Source organism: Glandiceps talaboti, chromosome 4 (assembly GCF_964340395.1).
Source record: "Glandiceps talaboti chromosome 4, keGlaTala1.1, whole genome shotgun sequence".
Taxonomy (NCBI): Eukaryota; Metazoa; Hemichordata; class Enteropneusta; family Spengelidae; genus Glandiceps; species Glandiceps talaboti.
In genome coordinates this window covers 14444694-14466663 of record NC_135552.1, presented here as the reverse complement: position 1 = coordinate 14466663, position 21970 = coordinate 14444694, and the positions used below count along the sequence as shown (strand labels likewise).

At 35.7% G+C, this 21970-nt stretch overlaps 2 protein-coding genes across 4 annotated transcripts in view; one reads left to right on the top strand and one right to left on the bottom strand.

The window, feature by feature from the left end:
* Positions 1-120: 120 nt before the first annotated feature.
* On the bottom strand, positions 121-15345 carry LOC144434001 (membrane-bound glycerophospholipid O-acyltransferase 2-like). The gene is made up of 13 exons (XM_078122437.1): positions 15226-15345; positions 10847-10968; positions 10034-10179; positions 8563-8730; positions 7022-7077; positions 5890-5944; positions 5553-5733; positions 4721-4811; positions 4252-4350; positions 3307-3410; positions 2594-2791; positions 1733-1884; positions 121-1172 (listed from the first exon to the last, which is right to left on the bottom strand). Exons 2-13 carry the CDS (start codon positions 10904-10906, stop codon positions 989-991), a joined length of 1494 nt encoding a protein of 497 aa, XP_077978563.1. The 5' UTR covers positions 10907-10968; positions 15226-15345; the 3' UTR covers positions 121-988.
* A 6080-nt stretch (positions 15346-21425) lies between these two features.
* The window catches only part of LOC144434549 (membrane-bound glycerophospholipid O-acyltransferase 2-like), a 14619-nt gene continuing 14074 nt past the window's right edge, over positions 21426-21970 (top strand). Inside the window, exons 1-2 of one of the 3 annotated variants that reach the window (XM_078123015.1) lie at positions 21426-21463; positions 21963-21970. The exon at positions 21963-21970 is cut by the window's right edge and continues 129 nt beyond it. The gene's annotated coding sequence lies outside the window, so the exon portion shown is untranslated. Of the gene's footprint in view, positions 21464-21738 lie in introns of those variants that run through there. The other 2 variants (XM_078123017.1, XM_078123016.1) reach the window with 2 other exon arrangements.

Genomic DNA, 21970 nt, shown 5'->3' with positions numbered 1-21970 from the left:
TATATATATACTATATATATATATATATATATATATATATATATATATAATATATAAACAGTTATTATTCAGAAACTATAACTTCATTAATCTTATATTTTTTTATTTAAAAAGGTCTAAATAAATCACTTGTCAAAACATAATATTGTACTCGTGTGAAATGTCTTTTTTATAATGTACATTTCATGAAAGCTGTGGGGCATTAACACAATACAAATGAATTTAAAAATGCATAGTTGTTTCAATTATTGCTCGGATTCCGAGAGATGGAATGGAAGAGTGTAACCCGATACCTAAATCTAATCCGATATCTAAATTATCAGATATTTAAATCTAATCCGATAGCGAAACCTAATCTGATATCTAAACCTAATCCGATACCTAAACTAGCGTGACCTAAACTAGCTTGATGTTACAAGGATCACAAACATGGCGCGGTGTGGATCGATGAAAACAACTTGTAAACTTATTTGTGAGTGGTAACGTTGTACTTGGGATCCAGTTGGCTTTAAGGGGACTGGACACAAATTGCAGGGGTGGGGTGAATGGGGTGGGGTCCGGAGTTTTGCAGAAGTTCAGTGCGGAGAGAGACTGACCCTCCCAAAGATCTTGCATACAAACTAATGACCGCTCCTCTAGCTCTGTCATTGAAATATTAGTGATAAAAATAAAGTGACTCTCTAAAAACACGTGCATGAAAAATAGTGACTCTCCACTGCCCCCCTCCTCCCCAAAAAACTCGCCCAACCTAATTTGTGCCACTTCCCCAACTACATGTACACGGTCAATATATCAATTACTTTTAGTTCGAATCCAAATTTTATATACAAATTTCTACAGCCGAGTTATTCGATGACAAAAACTGTAGCAGACTACCATTTATGTGATTATTTGTTATCAGATATAGAACGGTGTACACATGTAAAAGTGAGAAATGTTGATAAAACATTGTTTGATTTGTACACGTGACTGACACGTGACTGACGAATCAATCTCCCTTGACTTTGTACAAAGTATCGTCAGTGTAATTATTTGTGTCCGAACTAGTAGTACCATTGGCTGGTGACGTCATTGTACTCTTACTGTTGTGTGCCTTCTTAGAAGACGACGTCGAAGCTGGCAGTATAAGAATCATTGCAAGTATAATAAAATGACCACAGAAATAAACGGAACTGCAGATAACAAAAGAGAAAATACACCAATATGAATATTTAAAAAAAAAATTCAGAGATAAATAAGATGTCTTGACAGACTAGTGCAATTTCTGTCAGCAAATACACCATCTTATCTGCACCTTACGTTATACAAACTAGTTCTAAATGTTCTTGTTTTTGTTACTTGAAACTTTAGCTCATTAAAATATATGAAAAACCAAAACCTCGGGATTCGGTTGCATTGCCAAAATTTGAGAGCATCTTGTAAAAACAGCCATTTACTAGTAGAGGTATTACTTACAAATATTGACACGTCTTACGATATGTCGTGCTATTCTTGACCTCCATACAAGTAATTTTGAATAATCACAATTTTTAAAAACAAAATTGCAATGAATATTCAGTCTTATTTTTGTTTTTTTGACCTGTCTGTTTCAAAGCGGAAAGCCGATCCAGGAAATACAGATATTTTTGTCAACTTTGGCTTCCGGAATCGTTGACTAGATCATTACTATTATTACATACCTGTAAAACTCAATGACGGAATCGTTGACTAGATCATTACTATTATTACATACCTGTAAAACTCAATGATGGAATTGTTGACTAGAAGCATGAATGGTATGAATATATACTGCAGAGCAAGGGAATTGGACAACCAAGTTATTACATCATAGAACAACTTCATGTGATAGTTTTCAGTGAAATATGGTCGAATATTTTGGCGAACCTGTAAGGAGGATAGTAGTAGGTATTGTTTATGATAGTGACATGTGAATACACATTTACAAATTACCAATAAAAAGAACAGAAAGTTAATACATCACCCAGCCCATCAGGTTTATTTCTCACTATGAAGATAAATAACTAATCTAAAGAAACATAACAAATGGAAAGAGCACAATCATAACAAATAAAGAAAAGTAACAGTTACTATGATGAAATGTATAAATGATAACACCTTCTGGTGTATACTTGTTGAAATAAACTTACTAGTTACTCTAGACTAATTGGTCATTATAAAGTTCCATTTGTCTGACTCATTAAAGTTTGCAAAATTTAGACATGAATCAAGTAAGATATTATAGAAGTGCATTCGTAAGTCACGATCGGGTGAACAGTGAAATAAAACGTGGGATTCGTCTTCAATTGAATCTGTATTACAGAACACACATCGGTGAGTTTGTAACCCCTCGCCCGGACTCCTAAAACGACGTATTGCATTTGCATTGTATTGTGTTGTACTGTACTGTACTGTACTGTACTGTACTGTACTGTACTGTACTGCGTGCGCACACACACACACACACACACACACACACACACACACACACATATACACACACGAGCCCACCAGTCCAGTCGGTAAACTAATGTAGTTGAATTTCTAAGAATATTGTCGATATGTTTGATCAGTTTGTTTACTTTCATTGGTATACCTTTTTTGAAGCCATGACAACGAAGAAAGCGTTTGCCACTGTCCAGAGATATCCAGGGTGAAATCCGTGCCATATACAAGACAATGAATACGTCAACGCATTCTTGTAGCGAGGTACACGATCGTGACATACATATTGCAACCAATGAGCCGCTGGAATGTGCCAACTATCAACAACTTCCTTTAAATTAGTTGCCAACTGAAAAAAACAACATGATCACCAAAATCATTAAAGGTGATAACTGTACGGAACTCCGTTTCTCTTGGGGCTTGGAAGTGGAAGATATAGATGTAATACTCTATAATAGTCGGGAATCGCCTATCGCAGACAGGAAAGTAAGAAAAAAAATTCACACCAAGGAAAAGTTAGTACCACCCTCCATGCAAAGAGTTGGTTAAAAGAAAGCTACATTAATACATTAATGTATGTATTACTTATGTCTGTCTGTCTGTCTGTCTGTCTGTCTGTCTGTCTGTCTGTCTGTCTCTCTGTATGTATGTATGTATGTATGTATGTATGTATGTATGTATGTATGTATGTATGTATGTATGTATGTATGTATGTATGTATGTATGCACGTAAGTCATGTATTACATGATACAATATTAAACGCAAGACATCGAAAAATGGAACAAATCTTAGTTATAATTTTATAGAATAAATTGTGTGTGGCATGAAATTGGTAACATGTAAATAATAAAGTGCATATTTACCAGAAATGGGATTATACGGACATTCGTTACTAGATCCCATTTTGGCTCACCGTGTTCATTATAACCATTGAATCCTAACCCGGATGAATTGCAAATTGCATCAGCTGTATTAAAATAGATGATACAGATATGTTAAACAAACAAACAAACAAAACTCGAGGAACATTTTTGTAATGTATATCGACTACATTAAAATGTATACCTTGACTAGGAAGGATACGCAACCCAATGTTTCAGACAGCAAATGAAATAAAAAAGTATAAATATTTGTTCTTGTACATTTAATCAAACTGTATAAAATAACATTTTCAATATTGAAGTTTTACAAACACACACACACACGTATATATATATATGTACATTTCACTTGAATAGCAATACGCATGCGTACCCCATGCAAATGTGCTCTCGCGTACAACAGAAACAGGATCGTAGCGAATAACGAATACCAATGTTTTTGACGAACATAAAAATACATGTATTAGCACATGAATAGACATTGAGAAATAGTAACATGAAATTTACGAATACAAACATTGATTTTTAGCATAAAAATAACGATTTTGCGAATACAAATATGTAAATTAACGAATGAAATCATTAGTTTTTCGAATACAAATGTGATTTTATGCATGATATGTTTTATTGAATATTGCAACACGTGGCCTGTCATACTTCTAGCCAATTAGTCCATCTCACGTAAGTACTGAACGTCGATTTCACAAGTTTCGAAAAGTTGACAACACGTATATTGTTGTTGGGTTATCGCAACGTGTTATTTTAAGTACGTGAACTGAGTTGTGTGTACAGTAACACTCATTCAATTAACTTGTGTGTCTGTATACATGAGTAATCACACAGTTTAACCACATTTGTCTCCAAGTAGTCGCAATATGCGTTGAGAACTGAAAGTTCACCATAGGACGTGAAACGTTTATTACCTACCGATGGTCCAGGCAAATATGTATTTGAATTGCATAGTCTTTATAGATATCTCCAGATACAGTATTCGATAAAAAATCGAAGAGGCTTTGATTTCTTCACCTACGATACAAAGAAGTTCTCTATTAACGACACCAGACTGATTTACAAAGCACGCACGCACGCACGCACGTACGCACGCACGCACGCATGCATGCATGCACGCACACACACACACACACACACACACACACACACATCCATCTCTCTGTGTATTTTAGGGACCTACAGATACGGCTCCATCTCTGTCTGTCGATTTCAGACTTTCATTGACGACTGAGAAAGGAATGACTGACAAAACATTGCAAATTACTACTCATATAATTATGGACAGAAATACAAAATACAACGTGTTCCTATACCACACTCGACTTTTTACTGTTGCCATTTCACCCTGCTGTCTACGTACGCAACGGAATAGAAAGATACTTACTGACGTTTCCTATAATAGGATAGTACAATGAAGAATAAAAAACGATAACTCCAATGATACAACCAGTAAGCAGCTTTCTGAAGACAGTAGCCTGGAAAGATAAGTTGAGTATACAATCAGAAATGACACCAACACAGTGTAAAAGAACAAGTTACTTGGTACAATGTACAGGTAAACCGTTATGATTAACTGTGTTCTCAGTTCTGATGCCTCGGGGAATCGAGCAATAGAAAACAACTTGCCTTCACTAGTTATGAGATTTTGTCAGTTGACAACTGTACTAGGTAGTATACGAGATTTTGTACAACTTGGCAAAGTGCAAGATTGTATGCGCCGATTGCAGTAGCACATTTTACTCTGATGCGTATTCCGAATGGTGCCATTTACGACACTCGTTTGAAACAATTTCAGAAAGTTTTAGTTGACAGTTAACAAACGTTTAGATCCAACAATCACCACATTAAATTACAACACATTTCATATCACTGTTCACTGACCCTGTTTGATACAACCACTCAGAAATCAATTAGAAACTATAATGTGACATTTTAAGATAGTAAAACTGAATGAATACATTTTCTTGCAACATTTTGTTTACTTTAAATGAATTTAATTAATGTGCCACCAAGCAGACACCATGGCGCCCGCATGTCTGCGTCTAGTACAGTACGTTCAAATGATTATGTCATTTCGATACAATGTAGCAAGACATTCCGATCTTGTTATCTTAAAGTTTAGTATAGCATGCACCCTTTTCTTATTGATTTCTACTTGGTTGTACCAAACAAAGGCAGTGAACAGTAACATGAAACGGGCTGTATATTAAACCTACCGCTACAGGTGGGTCATTATAGACGACCACTTCTTTACCATTATCACCGATCGTCCTTGTGGCTACTAAGTATTCACCTTCGACGAATTTGATGTAATGATTATAAAAACAAAACGGACCAACTGCTAGAGCTTGGAAGTGGAATATATAGCTGTAATATTCTATAATGGTTGGAAATCGCCTATCGCAGACAGGAAAGAAAGAAAAAAATTCACATTAAGGAAAACCCAGTACCACCCTCCACAGTAGACCAATATCATAATTTGTATCCCCAAAATACTGATATTGCCTGGTTGAAATATGTGAACATACCACGTGATACAATTCTGATACGTACCTTACTGCTAGTTCTCGTTGTTTTGGGTTAAGTTTTGAATTGTCCACACAGAAACCTGTACATTGGGAAAAGTGAATACCCCGTGAGTTATGTACAGTACAACAACAAACCCCATTGTAGTATATATGATGTCAGCCCATTTTGGCGTTCAAACGACTTTAAATTGACAGTTGATTTCAAAACAATTGCTGTGATCCTATTCATTTGATATTGTACATGTAAGTAAATTAACAGCCCTCGTGTGTCATTACATTTGAAATTGCCTCAGTACTTACCACAAGCGATCGATGATGGCAGCATTCCAGGTTTTAGATGTGTAATAAATTCATTAATTATGCACATTCATCATTAAATAATGTGTGCTATTTCAGATTTTTCAATAAATTGTTTTCAGACCGTTTGATGTTTGAAGTGAAAAGACATATGTAAATTATGCTAATTAATACCGAAATCTTTTATTTATGCAAATGTCTCATTACTATTCATAGGATTGCCACCGGGAGGATATGTATAAAGTTTAATTGGACCAGCCATTTTAGAGAAAATGATGGTACAGCCACAGACACAGCCACAGCCACAGCCACAGACACAGACATATGTACCCAGACACAGACACAGACACACCGTATACACACACACACACACACACACACACACATATACATATATATATATATATATATATATATATATATATATATACATGTATATATACATGTATATATATATATATATATATATACTAGTATATATATATATATATATATATATATATATATATATATATATATATATATATATATATATATATATATATATATATATATATATATATATATATATATATATATATTACACCCGACGATCCTTCTAGTGAAACGGTCCGTAGTGTAAATCCCAAAGTAATATCAGACTCGTCTTCTTTCATTTATATATATATATATATATATATATATATATATATATATATATATATATATATATATATATATATATATATATATATATATATATATATAAATATATATATATATAATAACAAAACCTTCCCTTACAGAAGGTAAATCTTGTCTTTAAACATGAAACATGTAGGCCTATAATTGGTTTATAAACAAGGTAAAACGCCACCTACCGTCGTGTATGCCAAACGCCAGACTTGTAATTCTCTGAGTGATTACCATCATAGGACTGGTATGGAAAAAAAGTAACATATGATATCTAGTAATGTTTTATGAACTGAACGATTTAGAGATCGGCAAGTGAAGAAGTTTGAGGATTGAGCTGTGTGGAGACCCCCTCCCGAGTAGTGATGCTTAATCACAGAGTACAAACTAATCAGTTGACATTTCCACGGTTACACTGTTTACTGCTATGTGACACCGTCTCTAACATAACAAAGCTAGTGGACGCCACATGAGAGTTTCGGCTACACGTTCAACGTGTACGCGCACGTGTGACGTAGGAGATTTTGTGCTACTACGTCGCAATTTTGACCTACTTCTCTGCGTACTGACAAGTTTCGCGGGCGTTACGAACGTGGCGACGGCTGTTTACACGTAAGTAAACAACGTGAAATTTCTTTTAAAATTTTTTTGTAAAATAATCACTAATATTATCAAAAATGTTGATGCTTTTAGCAAGGTTGACCCTTCACAACATAATACACCTCAGCAATTTTGTTTTCCTTGATAAAATATTTAAAATGCAGCCTTGAATCTGTGGCTGCCTTCATGTAACTGATTTCGCACATAAATCACGATGTACGATGATGACTGTCGCTGCAATCTTCAAGATACTACAGGGTGATTTTATTGTGAACATACGAGATTATTCACGTAAATATATCTGCTTAATTATTTGTCTTGTCATAATGTCGAGTCATACGGTTATTGTCATTGCGCTATTTATGTCATATAACCAAAACATTAATGTAATATTTAGGCTAACCATGTAATCTGTTATTGATATACGTAAACGGCTAGCCGAAGCAAAATTAGGTCACAGCTGATACGCGAACGTGAACGTGAGTGAGTTGCGCGTTCGCGTACACGTTGAACGTGTAGCCGAAACTCTCTTATGATAACTAACATACACAGGAACCGTATTGACAACAAACAAAACAAACAAACAAACAAACAAACAAACAAACAAACACAGAATCAAATAAACAATAAAATGCGTGTAAGTAAAGAAAAAACAAACAAATAAATAAATAAATAAATAAATAAATAAATATAAACATATACAAACAAAACGTGTGTGAGTAGATGAAAATATTAGTTTAAACAGCGCATGAATACGGACCTGTATCACGTGTATAGTAATAGCTATGTTTGTACGTGACTCATCCATTAGAATTTTATTAATGACAAACTTAGTACAATTTAATATATGCAGGCCCGTATTTACATATGTACACTTTAAATATTCATAAGCTTACAATGGTATTTTCATTTACTCATGCATATGTTGTTAGTGTATCATTATATATATATATATATATATATATATATATATATATATATATATATATATATATATATATATATATATATATATATATATATATATATATATATATATATATATATATATATCTGTGTGTGTGTGTTTGTTTGTTTTTAACACGGTTCCTAAGCTCCCTGTGGTAAAAACAGTGAAGTAGTTCCTTACCCTATGTGATCCAAATCGGCGGTAAAACTTCTAAGAAGCTGACGTACATGTTCCACTGATAAGTACAATATTGCAAATACAAACACAATTTTAGGCATGACTCTTGGGTTGAGAATCTTCATGAGAACATAAGCTATTGTTGATTGAAGGAGAAGGTGAAACATCGACCTGTAATGATATCATGACACAAACCCAATGTAACAGACCTGGGATGGCATGACACAAACCCAATGTTACAGATCTGTGATAACATGAGACAAACCCAATGTTACAGATCTGTGATAACATGAGACAAACCTAATGTTACAGATCTGTGATAACATGAGACAAACCTAATGTTACAGACCTGTGATAGCATGACACAAACCCAATGTTACAGCCCTGTGATAACATGGCACAAACCCAATGTTACAAACCTGTGGTAGCATGATACAATTACAAACCCAGTGTTACAGACCTGTGATAGCATGACACAACCCAATGTTACAGCCCTATGATAGCATGGTACAAACCAAATGTTACAGACCTGTGGTAGCATGATACAAACCCAATGTTACAGCCCTGTGATAGCATGACACAACCCCAATGTTACAGATTTGTAATAGCATGGCACAAACCCAATATTACAGGCCTGTGATAACATGATAAAAATCCAATGTTATAGACCAGTGATAACATGGTACCTAAATAATAGTCCTGCAGATAAGTTCAGTTTTTGGGCTGGGCCTACACGTGTCGCTTATATATAGCTTTGTTCTTTGCTGGTTATTGTTGGATAGCACACACTCAGTCACAATCTGTCGGGTGACATCTTCTCACCCTTTAGCATAAAATATCGACTGCTATTTCTTTTGACTATGTTTCCATCTAACATTTCAAAGAAAGTAGTATATGTTGTACTTATAACCAAACTGATTACCTATTATCCATCTACATGAGTTCTTATATATGCTAGGATAAAATTATTTGACCCCAATGTGACCTTGATCTCACCATTATATCTTAAAAAGAAGTTTCCAGGAGTGATGATATTTTTTTCGAAATGCTTTTCAAATGCTCGAAATGTTCAAATCACTTCCAAATAATTTCGTTTTGATCCAAAAATATCTGTCGGTTAATTGTAGGCTGGTTCAGAATAGAATATTTTGGTTAAAATATGGATATTCAATGTCACGACCTTGACCTATATATAATCTATGAGCTGGAAGGTTTAATTGGCAAAGCTCTGGAGTGATGGTTATCACATGTTTTCGGAAAGCTCTGAGTAGAACTATATGCAAGTCTTTGCTAGACTTCTAAGAAACTGCTTTTTTTACTATAAATCTTTCAAATATCTTTGGAATTAAGAAAGTAGTTTGCGCCTTGTAAATATGAGTACACATGTTTTCAACATATCTTTATTATTTGAGCCATTACCTTGATTATTGGGGATCAAGACAAATGATTCAGATCATATAATCGTCAGACTTACCATGAGTAACAGTAAAATCCTATGTAAAGACCAATGACAGTAGCTACTACATGTCTTGACGTTCTGCTTACTCTATGGGGATGTAGTACTGTTCGGTAGAAGATCGCTAATACAAGAGAACTTGCTTGAAAAAATAAAAAGTTCGCCTGAAATGGAGAATTCATCGTTTTAAGAAAATGATTTGAGAATTCAATATCGTTATGTGTTGGTTATAAACAAATACCCCCCCCCCCCCAACAAATGACCTGTGATCAGTGCGATATTATGACATTGAACTTATTGAACTTAAGAATGAACTACATGACAGGACATGACATGGCATGGCATGACATGACATGACATGACATGACATGACGTCATGTTGGGATGTCACGTTGGTTCAGTTTGTAATGAATCAAGATCTACAAATGAGTTAGGTAATACTTCCCTCATGGTGGATGGGCATGTCATCAAATATTGACGAGTAAACTTGTTGGCCCCCAGATAAGCACGTTTGACTAATAAGACGAAATACTGGCAATAACCAATTTCATATTGTCAAAAGAACACTTTACTACTGACCTTTGACCTTTGGCCAATCTGACACACAATTCACACTAGATAAAAGTACATGAGTAAAACCAAACGACGTACCCGAAGAAGGGTTGAGAATTGATGATGATGACCAAACGTAGCAGCACGACGGACATACTCCCGGAACCCATTGCTATTTCTCTTTCTCTAATCTGGAGGCGTCCATATAGTACATGGTGTATATAGAATGTGTGGATTGTTCTAGGAGTGGCGAATTTGTATAAACAAATACTAGCATACCTGTTCTAATGACAATCCCGATGTTGAATTGCTGGTTTCTGCATGTTCACTCGACGTCATTTTCAAAGTCAGGCCTGTAATGGCTGTATATAACGTACGATGGTAGAACCAAGAAATCAGCGCTAATAAAAACAACGAGAAAGCTTAAGACACGCTGTCATTAAATGAACTGTTGACAAAGTGACTTACATAATGATTGAATGCCTATTTGCGTTAAAAAAGGTTGTTTGGTCCATCACAAATAGCAACGAGGCTCCAGAATGATGGTCACTGAGTCTGTATTCAAAGTTTCCGATATCAACAAACAGGTGGTAAATATTTGTGAGGTATCACATAAACTATCGATATGCTTGCTGTCCTTGGTATCAACCGACGACGAAATCGGAGAACATTTAACGGACACAAAGTCGGAGGTTGATATCGTCACGTGGACAACACCGATCTGGGTATGCGATGTTGAACAACATAAGCTTACACATCGAGTGAGAAAAACACGCTCAAAAAAGCGAAAACATCATTCCCTGAAGCATAATGAGACACCCTACAAATCTTTTGAAATTAGTTGCAGAGGTTGACGTCAGAGAGTTTGGTCTCAATGGTTTGGCCCTGTTGTTGTATTTGATCAATTTGATCGGCTGCTCGCACCTGCTATAGTATATAGGTTAGGTAACCAATCGACGTGAAGAAAGGAAGTCGAGCGGTAAAAAGTTGAAACAAGTAATTTCATTGTATTGCTTGAATATGTAAATAACATACTCCCAGGCTGCCATGTATCTTACTTGAACTGAGTACACGGCGCTTTCAGGACAGTATTCGCAGTAGACTTTAAGATACGTCGTGATGTTTCGCCCTCACCGGCCTCCTCTCACGATGTGGTAGGAGTTGGCCGATACTGTATGTGAGGGTGTCCCGTCACGGCGTACCTTACAGACTATATTCGCAGTAGTCAGACATTTTTCGTATGGTGGGAGAAATTTTGATTGGAGATGGACCGTTTGATGACCTTGGATAAATTTGTGCACGAAAGGTTATATATAATTACTAGAAAAGCAACGATGGCGGTATCGGGATTATACAAGAAAAACATAACTGTGTTGAATAAAGACAATGAAAAACGTGCCACTTTGAACTAGCTACCCACTTGAAACGCTAACATAAATGATGGCACATATACATTGAAATCTCTTACATTGTAGTTTGGTATTTAAAGTTTTAAGTGTTTTGATTGTTGTCGCATACTTTACAATGTTTTGCACAAAATTCTTAGAAATGTTTTGCATGCTTCTTTATTCGGAGGTAGGTCGGGATATCATCATCATATCACAACCATAGTACTAGCCTGTTTAAGAGGCTGTCGAGATACAGAGTTAGCTAGTCGTACTTCCTATAAACCCCCGTATTCTCCGAGGGCTAGGAGGTACGACCAGCTAACGATGCATATCGACAGCCCAGTAAACAGACTACGACCGTGCGCACCAACTGTCGAGGCGGGATAGCAGTAATTGAGTTGTATCGCACCCTTCCTAAAATATCGCTCCAGATTATATGGGGTTGCTGTCCACAGTCGCTTGTAAACTGTTATTCCTTTCCTAAATGGTTTTATTTTTGTCTATGACGGTCCTAATACAGAACAATGACGTTATTATAGGGATTGGCGATATTCTTATAAAATCGGTGGCGATGTCATAAATACAACACCATTTTGTAAGAATATCGCCAATCCCTATAATAACGTCATTGTTCTGTATTAGGACCGTCATAGACAAGAATAAAACCATTTAGGAAAGGAATAACAGTTTACAAGCGACTGTGTTGCTGTCATCAACCTCTGAGACCATTGTTCAAAACTGTACAGTACAATACATATCGGCTGTTAAAGATACGTCATGTTTTTCAGTCACAACAAGTCTCGTATCTTTCAAAATAAGACGTGTATGTGTATACAACAATCATTGAATAGCGGGGGTTAGTTGGAAACGAACCAAACATCATTGTGATTCACACAACTGTCAACAGGGCGGGGCACCCATTGGATGTACATGTACATGTACACGTATTGTGAAAAAACCATGTGTCAATACACTTGATATAACACCTTAATTAGCATAAATCCATGGGTGATTAATTACACCACAGAGACTACTATAGGAAAATTACACCTGGCGGTCAAGTGCAGTTGGTATAACTCATTCTACCTAAGGTAAATACGTACACAGGCGAGTTTGCAATAAAGCATTTTGGAACAGTCTACCATCTGGCATCAGATCATAACCATCTAGATTTTCATTTTGGGATTCTCTTAAAAAATACACTCATTAAAAAGTATATCCAACAATTGTACATTTTGTATTTATTTATTTATTTATTTATTTATTTATTTATTTATTTATTTATTTTGTATTTTATATTTACTTTACACTGCCCTCTAGTTATCTTGCTTTAATAGTAACCACATGTCAGTGTCTGTGGGGGTTAGACTCGACTCATTATGCTATTTTTTCTGACTCCCATTACCTAATAACCAACCCTTGTCGACATGTCTACTTTTTATTGTATGAGCTGTGAAAAATTCTTTTATACGGGTAATAAACTATATATATATATATATATATATATATATATATATATATATATATATATATATATATATATATATATATATATATATATATATTGCTAGCAAAGTCGGGTCTGTTTAAATTTTGTCAGGAAGAAACTTATACATAAGTGATCTTCAAATAACGCTACCTATGGTATATGTACCAGTGTGTGGTATTAGACACCGCAGTATGCAACCATGACACAAATATGCAGAATCGAATACAACTGTATATACATGTAGTGGGTCATAGTCTTGGTGCGATCAACTGGGTTTGCCGAATCTGAAGATTTCGTTGGGTAAAGAGATCTTCAGATTCAACCCTCGTGGATATACCTCTAGACTAAGTAGGCCACTGAATATATTTGCTATAATATATTACGGTCCATTCATAAATAATGTATGCCAAGTACTAAATTGGTAATAAAAACAACATTCTCTCGTTTAAGAAATAGCGTATCTGACATGTGCATATGGAAGTAAAACAGAAAAAAAAAAAAAGTTGACAAATTACAGTTATTCTGGTGTTATTTCTCTGTACACCAAAATGACAAATGCATTTATCTTCTTGCTGTGTGATAAAAAAAATTACATATGACATTATAGCAGAAAACTTCTCCAAATTAACGTAACCGCACTTCAAGTGATATTTTCCAAAACGAACACCCCCCCCCCTCCGCAGTTACATTGTAAAAAAAATAATCGGCCGCTAAAACCAAAAGCAATATTTTTGGTACCTGCAATAGCATTTTACAGCATGCTAGAGGGTTAATAGAACAAGAATGTGGACTTATTCCTGCGAGCGCCTATAGTATTTACACATGTTACAGGTTTTTATGCACGTGAAGCGCGTGAAGTTATGTGTCGACCAAGAAATCGAATGTTCGTTATTTTGATGATGTGCCGAGGCAGTAATATTCTATTTCAGGTAACGAGAATTATGAATATTTATAAATATATAATAAATGTTTGCGACTGGTGTCTGTGCAATCTGATTAAAATCCGATGTGGTGAAAAGGGGAAGGCGGCGATCACTCGGTACGAAATCAAACGACACAAAACGATGGAAATAGAGGTAAATAAAGCATTTAGACGCTTTCACCACATCGGATTTTAATCAGATTGGTGTCTGTGCGTCTGCGGAAATCACGAGATTTCCACAGACGTTTGAAATCACAGCATACACTGTACACTATCATGACTGTAGCCAAGGACATGCAACTACGCACTCGCAGACCGTCTGTTGATAGACTTGCTATACTTAGATACCATCTATCGGTAAGAGTATACATCATGTGAAAAGACATACTAAGTTTTAACATGTAATAGTTTTGTATTTCAGCGTTGTATTAATATAAAACTGCTACCACGAGACAGACAGTGCGCAAGCCTTATACATGTTGGTCAAACAGGCCAACCCTAATGCGGAATGTCATCATATTTGATTCAGTCTGGTTATGTTTTCACTGTAGCTATAGCTATGGCGCGGATATGTTAATGCACAGATCGATATAGGGCAAAACAATCTGTCACGTTTCCAAGAAGAGCACGGTTGCCAACCAGTGTCAATTGCAAATTTCAGTATTCAATGGGATATATCGTGTTGTATTGTCCGATCACAGAGTAAATGTCGAGGACTTGTACAACAACAAACAATGGACGGGCGGATGAAGTTACAGAAGCTTTCACCCACACGTCTTCATTCTAGAAAGACCCTGGCTTAAAATTGAAAAGATAACCAATCCCCAAATACATTGATGTGATTTTAGACGTGACTTACAGACATTAACCTTGCTGCGGAATCAGGAACTAGAGCAAGGTTATAGGCGTTATGCTGTATCGACCATACTCCCAGCTTGAAGTCATCGTCCCGTGTTGTAGTGTGAGTGTCCTGTGTAGCCTTTGAACTCATATAATTTATAAAGTAGTTTGTTCGTGTAGCCACACCGTGTACTCGTACCACTTCCTCTACCAGCCTTAATAGCATACTTCAAATCGTACTACAAGCTGTCGTTAGCAACGCGACTAAGACTTTATTAGCGAGCCACCACTCTTCACTGTACCATACACTTTCCATGCTTTCAATATACTACCGTGGAAAATGAGCTTTCAGCTTACTCAGAAAGCCACAAACTAACTATTATGGCTGGATGCTGTGGATTTGCACAAGTGGGTGATAGCGGTGCCTCTGTTCGTCGGATATAATATAATCGCCCTGTAATCAAGATAGTGTAAACACTTAAAGTACCCAAATATGTGCTCCTCATGATGAGCCTAGTGATATGTATAAATGTACTTCGGGTTTCTGACACCAAACATCACGGACAAAACCGTCACCACGTGCACACCGCATCAGAGTCTTGGGAACACACACTAGATTGCAAATCCTATTATTCACTGTAGGTATGGGCATCTATTTAAAGTTCTTTAAACCAGAATTAGTAATGCTATGATAACAACGTTACAGACATTACCATTGTTGCGTGACATAAGGAACTGTTTTTTGGGACCTTTAGTTCTCATATAATTATAGCTCCTACCTTCAAAAGAATTATTTTGTTTCGTTAACTTACTGCATTGATAAAACTCACCATAAATGGTGACCGTAATCTCTTTGCCAGACCCATATCATAGCAAGTGTAAACACAAAACAATAACGACAAACCTCCCCAACGATAAATTTTGAAGTAACTCAAATCCGTTTGGATGTGAATCACAGAAGTAGGACACTAACAGAAATCATCCTGTATACATCATGGAGCTATATATTGTCACAAAATGATTACATCTACATGATTAAAAATTCATATATTTTGAGGGCACCAACATATTAATTAATTAATGATTTTTACAGGCCTATTTTTGTGCCCCGAACAGGTGTTGTGGTTTACAAACATAGAAGAAACCTGCATGTCTTGTAGAACTAGTTACTATAATAAAGGGGGAACTAAATCAAGTTCCTCAGTTGTGCTTAATTTGTTGAAACGAAGCCATGACAATGCAACAAACGTAACAGTGGAAATTGAGCATTGATTGTGAAATAGCCGACAGACACTATGCCAATACAGATCAACGGCGATATCGGGCAATACAGATCACATGCACACTAATATAAGGCAATATAAGGCGGTTCCCGTGCACCAATGCAGATCAATTCCTATAATGGATTGATATTTTCATGTTACAGTTGTATGTGCAATATAGCAAGCATTAGAGTCAGTACCGTAGCCTGCGGGGGGGGGGGGGGGGCAAAGGGGGCAGCTGCCCCCCGGAGATTTTGGAAAAAAGAAAGAAAGAAAAGCTACTTTTTGAATACATAGCGATGCTATTAAAATCGTTATTTACGTGACGATTCCTAGCATGTGCGATTTAAATTGATAGTTCATAGTGACTGTACACTGCTGACTCCTGGCTAATATGTATCTTATATCGCTATTGTACCCTGGCTTAACTTTGAATAAAAATGTGTCCAGTTAAAAATTGTAACTTTTTGCAGCAAATTAAAAATTCTTTGTGTGGGAAAGTACAAAAGAAGTGCACACATTCACTGTGTATTTTCCGCGAGTAACAGTAGTCTTGAAAGTCTCCTTCATTTGAAGATAGTAAGTCGCAATTATAATAATGTCAGCGAGTGAAACTCAAGAAAAAAAGACGGAAAAAGTCGTTCAACGTGAGGTCGCCTGCTATGCTGCATGCAGTGACTCCGAAGATGCGCTCGATCTCATTTACATCTTTGCTTGTTCCTTATATTAAAACATTTCATACTGATAAAACGGCAGATCTCTTTTTGGAATATTTGGTGGCCCTGAAAAACTATTAAACTAGGTACGCAGTTTAAGATCCACTATTTGAAGATATTTCTTTCAATAATTGTGTTCGACGTTGTCTTTGGTTAAAAAGTTGTTTGATATAATTATCTCATTGCACACTGACACTAGCGTTATTCCGCAATTCATTTTGAAGCGACAATTTGCTATGGAAAGAATGGCCCTGAATTTGTAAACAGAGCTGTACCTTCGACATCAAAATCCAAACTTCAATTTCCATTATAATGATAATGACAAGGAGAATTCACTGAGTTCACCTTGGGTTCCGACATAAACGAGGCCATAACAGTTTTGGGAGTTGGGTAAAGAAAATGGTTATTTTGTTGTGTTACTTATTTGAGAAAGCACCATCCATTTTTTTACTTTGAATGTGACATCTTTTCGGCAACTACTTGAAAGATACAACATTAGGCCAGAAAAAATGAAAAAAGCTGTTCAACCTACCCATATATTTTTTTCTGGTGATGGGCAATATATCCTCATGCGGGCTTTTCAAAATTAAGGACATTTCTTTATATTTTCTGAATAGTTCATGTAACAATATATATTTGAGTCTATTCCAAATAATATAATATCTTATACAGTGGTTTACTTGGCTCTAATGTTGCATACAAGCATGAATTGAGATTAAATATCCAATGTGCACTAAAAAGAATTGAACAAAAGTTTACGACCATCAAAAGTCTGAAAGTCTTCAAATGTTTTGCTCTTTATTCGGGATTTTTTGGAACCAAATTAAACTTCAGGAGAAGTCATTTACCATGTGCACATCCGCATAATATCTTTCAGCTTTGCCACAACAAAATACACTTCCAAATAATATGTAATACATAGCATAATTGTTTCAATTCTGGTATTTTATTATATCTATAGTTTGATATTTTATGCTTCTAAATGGCCTCCTACACTGTCTTATTTTCAATTTTTTTTCACCTTTGGAGTTGTCTCCTCCCAATGCATCATTGTACCATATCATTTTATATCTCAACTGTAGTGTAGGTGACAGAAGGGGTGGCTAAAATAATGCTTGAGTTTCAATTGGCGGGGCTTAAAATTTTTGGAGAAGAGAGGGTGGGAGGAACTACACCGTTTGTTTAACCGTAAATTGTGTACATTTCCTAACTGTAGCTATGCAGACAAATTGCAAGAGATAGTATCAAGATGACTGAATAAGTTCTATCTAAACTCGACCTGAAATATTTTGCTATCATTATATATGGTTTGTTTTATCCTTGTCAAGCATTGTGAAAAAATGAAATCGACCTACTTACCCAATGTGATGGGTTAGGTTACCCGTTGACCAGCATTTTGTATTTTTTTCTGACCTTACATATGATATTTAATTGCGTATGCTACAATATATATATTATGTAAATTACATGCACATTTATGTTAATTAGCACTTTTCTAAATTTTAAATGCAAGATTGCACCAAGACAAAGTGCTGCCCCCCTTGGCAATTTGGTCAGGCTACGACCCTGAAAGTAAGTACGTATCAGCAGTGAAATGTGTTTGTACAAACCAATTTGTTAATGGAACTTTGAGCTTTGAAATTTCGATCTTTAGGTTGTGATGCTCTGGCTCGTAAACACGTGCTGACTGAGAAGGTATGATGGGTACCATCATTCCCATAGCTATTAACGAATGATAAAAGTATTACTTTATCAGTCAACACCAATTAATTTAGATTTGCTGGTACTGGAAATGATCTAATCCTTGCTCAATGTTGAGGACTTGAATATGTGGCAGAGAAATGCCGCAGTTAAAAGTTTCAAAATTATCCAGATGATGACTAAATGCCTTCCCTAATGACAAAACACCAGCCTTTCGGTCCTTGTTCCTACACGCACTTAAAATTATAATATCTGCGCTACTATAAATATCTATGGCAAATTTAATTGATCATGCAAATGACAACAACACAAAGGCTATATTGTACACGTACGCTTTTGTTATATAAATAGAAGTTAACATTTTACATCAAGATTACGTCATTTTAGAATCCAATTATTGGCTGCCGAATACTATGTTGTTAATCTACGCAAGATATGGGAAAATGACAGTTTGTCGATTTCCTTGAAATTTAAACAAGATGGTGGACCCCAAATTTATTTTATTGTTTCAAAAGGACGAGACGCAAGCTTTCATGGTGTAAAAGTTTTGAAGAACTTCGATTTTAGGGAAATTCATTACAAGCACATTCTATGTAGTCCTTCACATTTTCTATTTGTCACATTTTATCTCCATTATTCAAAATCTCTTTCATAAACCTGTGACACCGCCATTCAGCAGATTGTCCTCAGTATTCACATCCAACATATTCATGGTATTAAATAGGGCATGTCCCACCTGACATCTAGTTGCTAGGGTGAATCAGTAGCATTGAAAGGTTGCTACATGTGTGCAAAGTGTATAATCGTGTGATATGCCCTGGTTCGATACTGGTGCTCCTCCCCTCCCCCCGGGAAATCAGTGAAAGTATTCATATTTTCTGACAAATTTGACAACTTTCAGCTTACAATCGATAGACACAAACTAATACTATTGTTGGTCAATGTGGTAGATTACACAAGTGGATGTGATAGCGATGGCTTTGCTGTGAGGATATAATCACCATGTAATCAAGATCGTGTAAACAGTGATAGTCCACCAAAAAATGTACACTGAAAGATCATGGAATTCATCATGATGAAATTTAAACAAGCGTGCATTCTCTAGATATTGCCTAATGGCCAAAAATCATGTATACATGTATATAACAAATGGCCCTTTAAACGAGCGGCTACGTCAATGAGCTTTATAGAACACGTAGGCTTTTTTTATTGTTAGGTATGTACCAAATCATATGAAATCTGAATGTTTGCATTCTTAAGATATTACTTCATTACTGAAAATCATTCATTTGGCAAATGCTTTACAGAACACATGCGCTTTGTTATCGTCGATGCATATACACCAAATTGTATGAAATTTTGAGCTTGCATTCTTGACATTCAATCTAATTACTGAAAATCGTTAATTATGAAAATGTAAACCAGATGTAAGCTGAATGCCGGGCCTCCGTAAGGGGCAGAGAACATTTAACAACGTGATGTAAACAGAATGCCTACCGAAAGCACAAAGAGCCTTTGATTAGTTTCATCACATATGGTCAGAATGCGAAAATCTGTAACATCATATATAAACCGGAAAATCATTAATTATGCAAATTACTCAAGAAAAGTCAAAGGAAAATCAGTTCAGTTCAGTCAAAGCAAAATCAGTAAGTTTAAAAGGACACAAGCACATTATTATCATCAATGTATACACAAATTATGTTTGATTTGAAGATTCCAAAGATATTGCCTAATTATAATATAATTAATTATGCAAATGACTCAATAAATCCAAAGGTATATCAACAACACACCAAATTATGTGACATTTGAAGCACGCAACCAAAGAGACTGCCCAATTCCTTACATTAATAATTATGCAAATGAATCATTATTAATATTCATAGGATGTTTACCAAAATCTAATCAAAACCTAATTAGTCCTTCCTTTTGTCATAAGGAAGATGTGTACTAAAGTTTCATTTAAATTGACGCGCTGTTTTAAAGAAAATGATATAGACACAGACATGCACGGACAGACAATGATCACTATTTCATAACCCCCTCAGGCTAAATAAAAATATAGCGTGTTTCCGATAAGCTGACAAGGTAAAATGGTAAAAATTTACTTTTAATTCCGTGTACACATTCACGCCTTTGCTTCATCTGTGTTCACTATTTAAAAAAAAATGTATTCCGGAGAGAAACCAGGTCTTTTTAGACTATAACAGCACAGTCTGCATAACTTGTTTATAATTTCGAAGTAAAATTCTGACCTACCTGCCCAATTTCTGAAGTCATGTTCTCGGAAACAAACATTTATTTTTATTTTGCCTTATATATGGGAGGTAAATATGGGACTTTGATAGCGCCGATTAATTTTAGTGTGTGTGTGTGTGGGGGGGGGGGGGTAGAGTCGTATTAATAGTGATAACCATTTATACCATACATTTTACCAGCACACAGCTATGCGTACATAACGAATAATGTAAAAATGTAATCTATAATGTTAATGTTATGCATTACATACCAAGGCAACCGAGGTCATCATTGGATGCCGGGAGGTACGTAGGTGTACGTACGTTACTAGTAGCAGGTAAACCTTTTCTATTACAGATAAATCTATCGTTTAGCATGTGTCAATGTGATTTTATATTATCAATTGAACGATGCTCTACGGTATTCTCCAGTATCATAAACTAGAAAACAACGTCCGCTTTGGAAACAAGAGATGACTGTGCTTCATTGCATCTGGCGCATCGACACTCTCTAACGACTACTTCTGTTACTAATAATAGCCATGTACATATTACTCTATGCAAGATACAAGCATACGAGTGTGTATGATCGATAACCGTTGTAGCCGCCAAATAGTAATTCAGCACCACTCTTCATAATGTTACCAAGGTCAAGACGTCCTGACCGGGTGAGACGAGTAGGGGGAGGAGGCACTGTATGCTAATTTGCTTTGTAATTGTCATCAGAAAATATTCATGAGTATGCGACATCTGTTCACATCAATGGCCATGTTTCGCGATCGTTTAAAGGAACTATATAATATTGCTTGTTGTAAATCTGTTGTATGTATGTTACAGCATTGAGA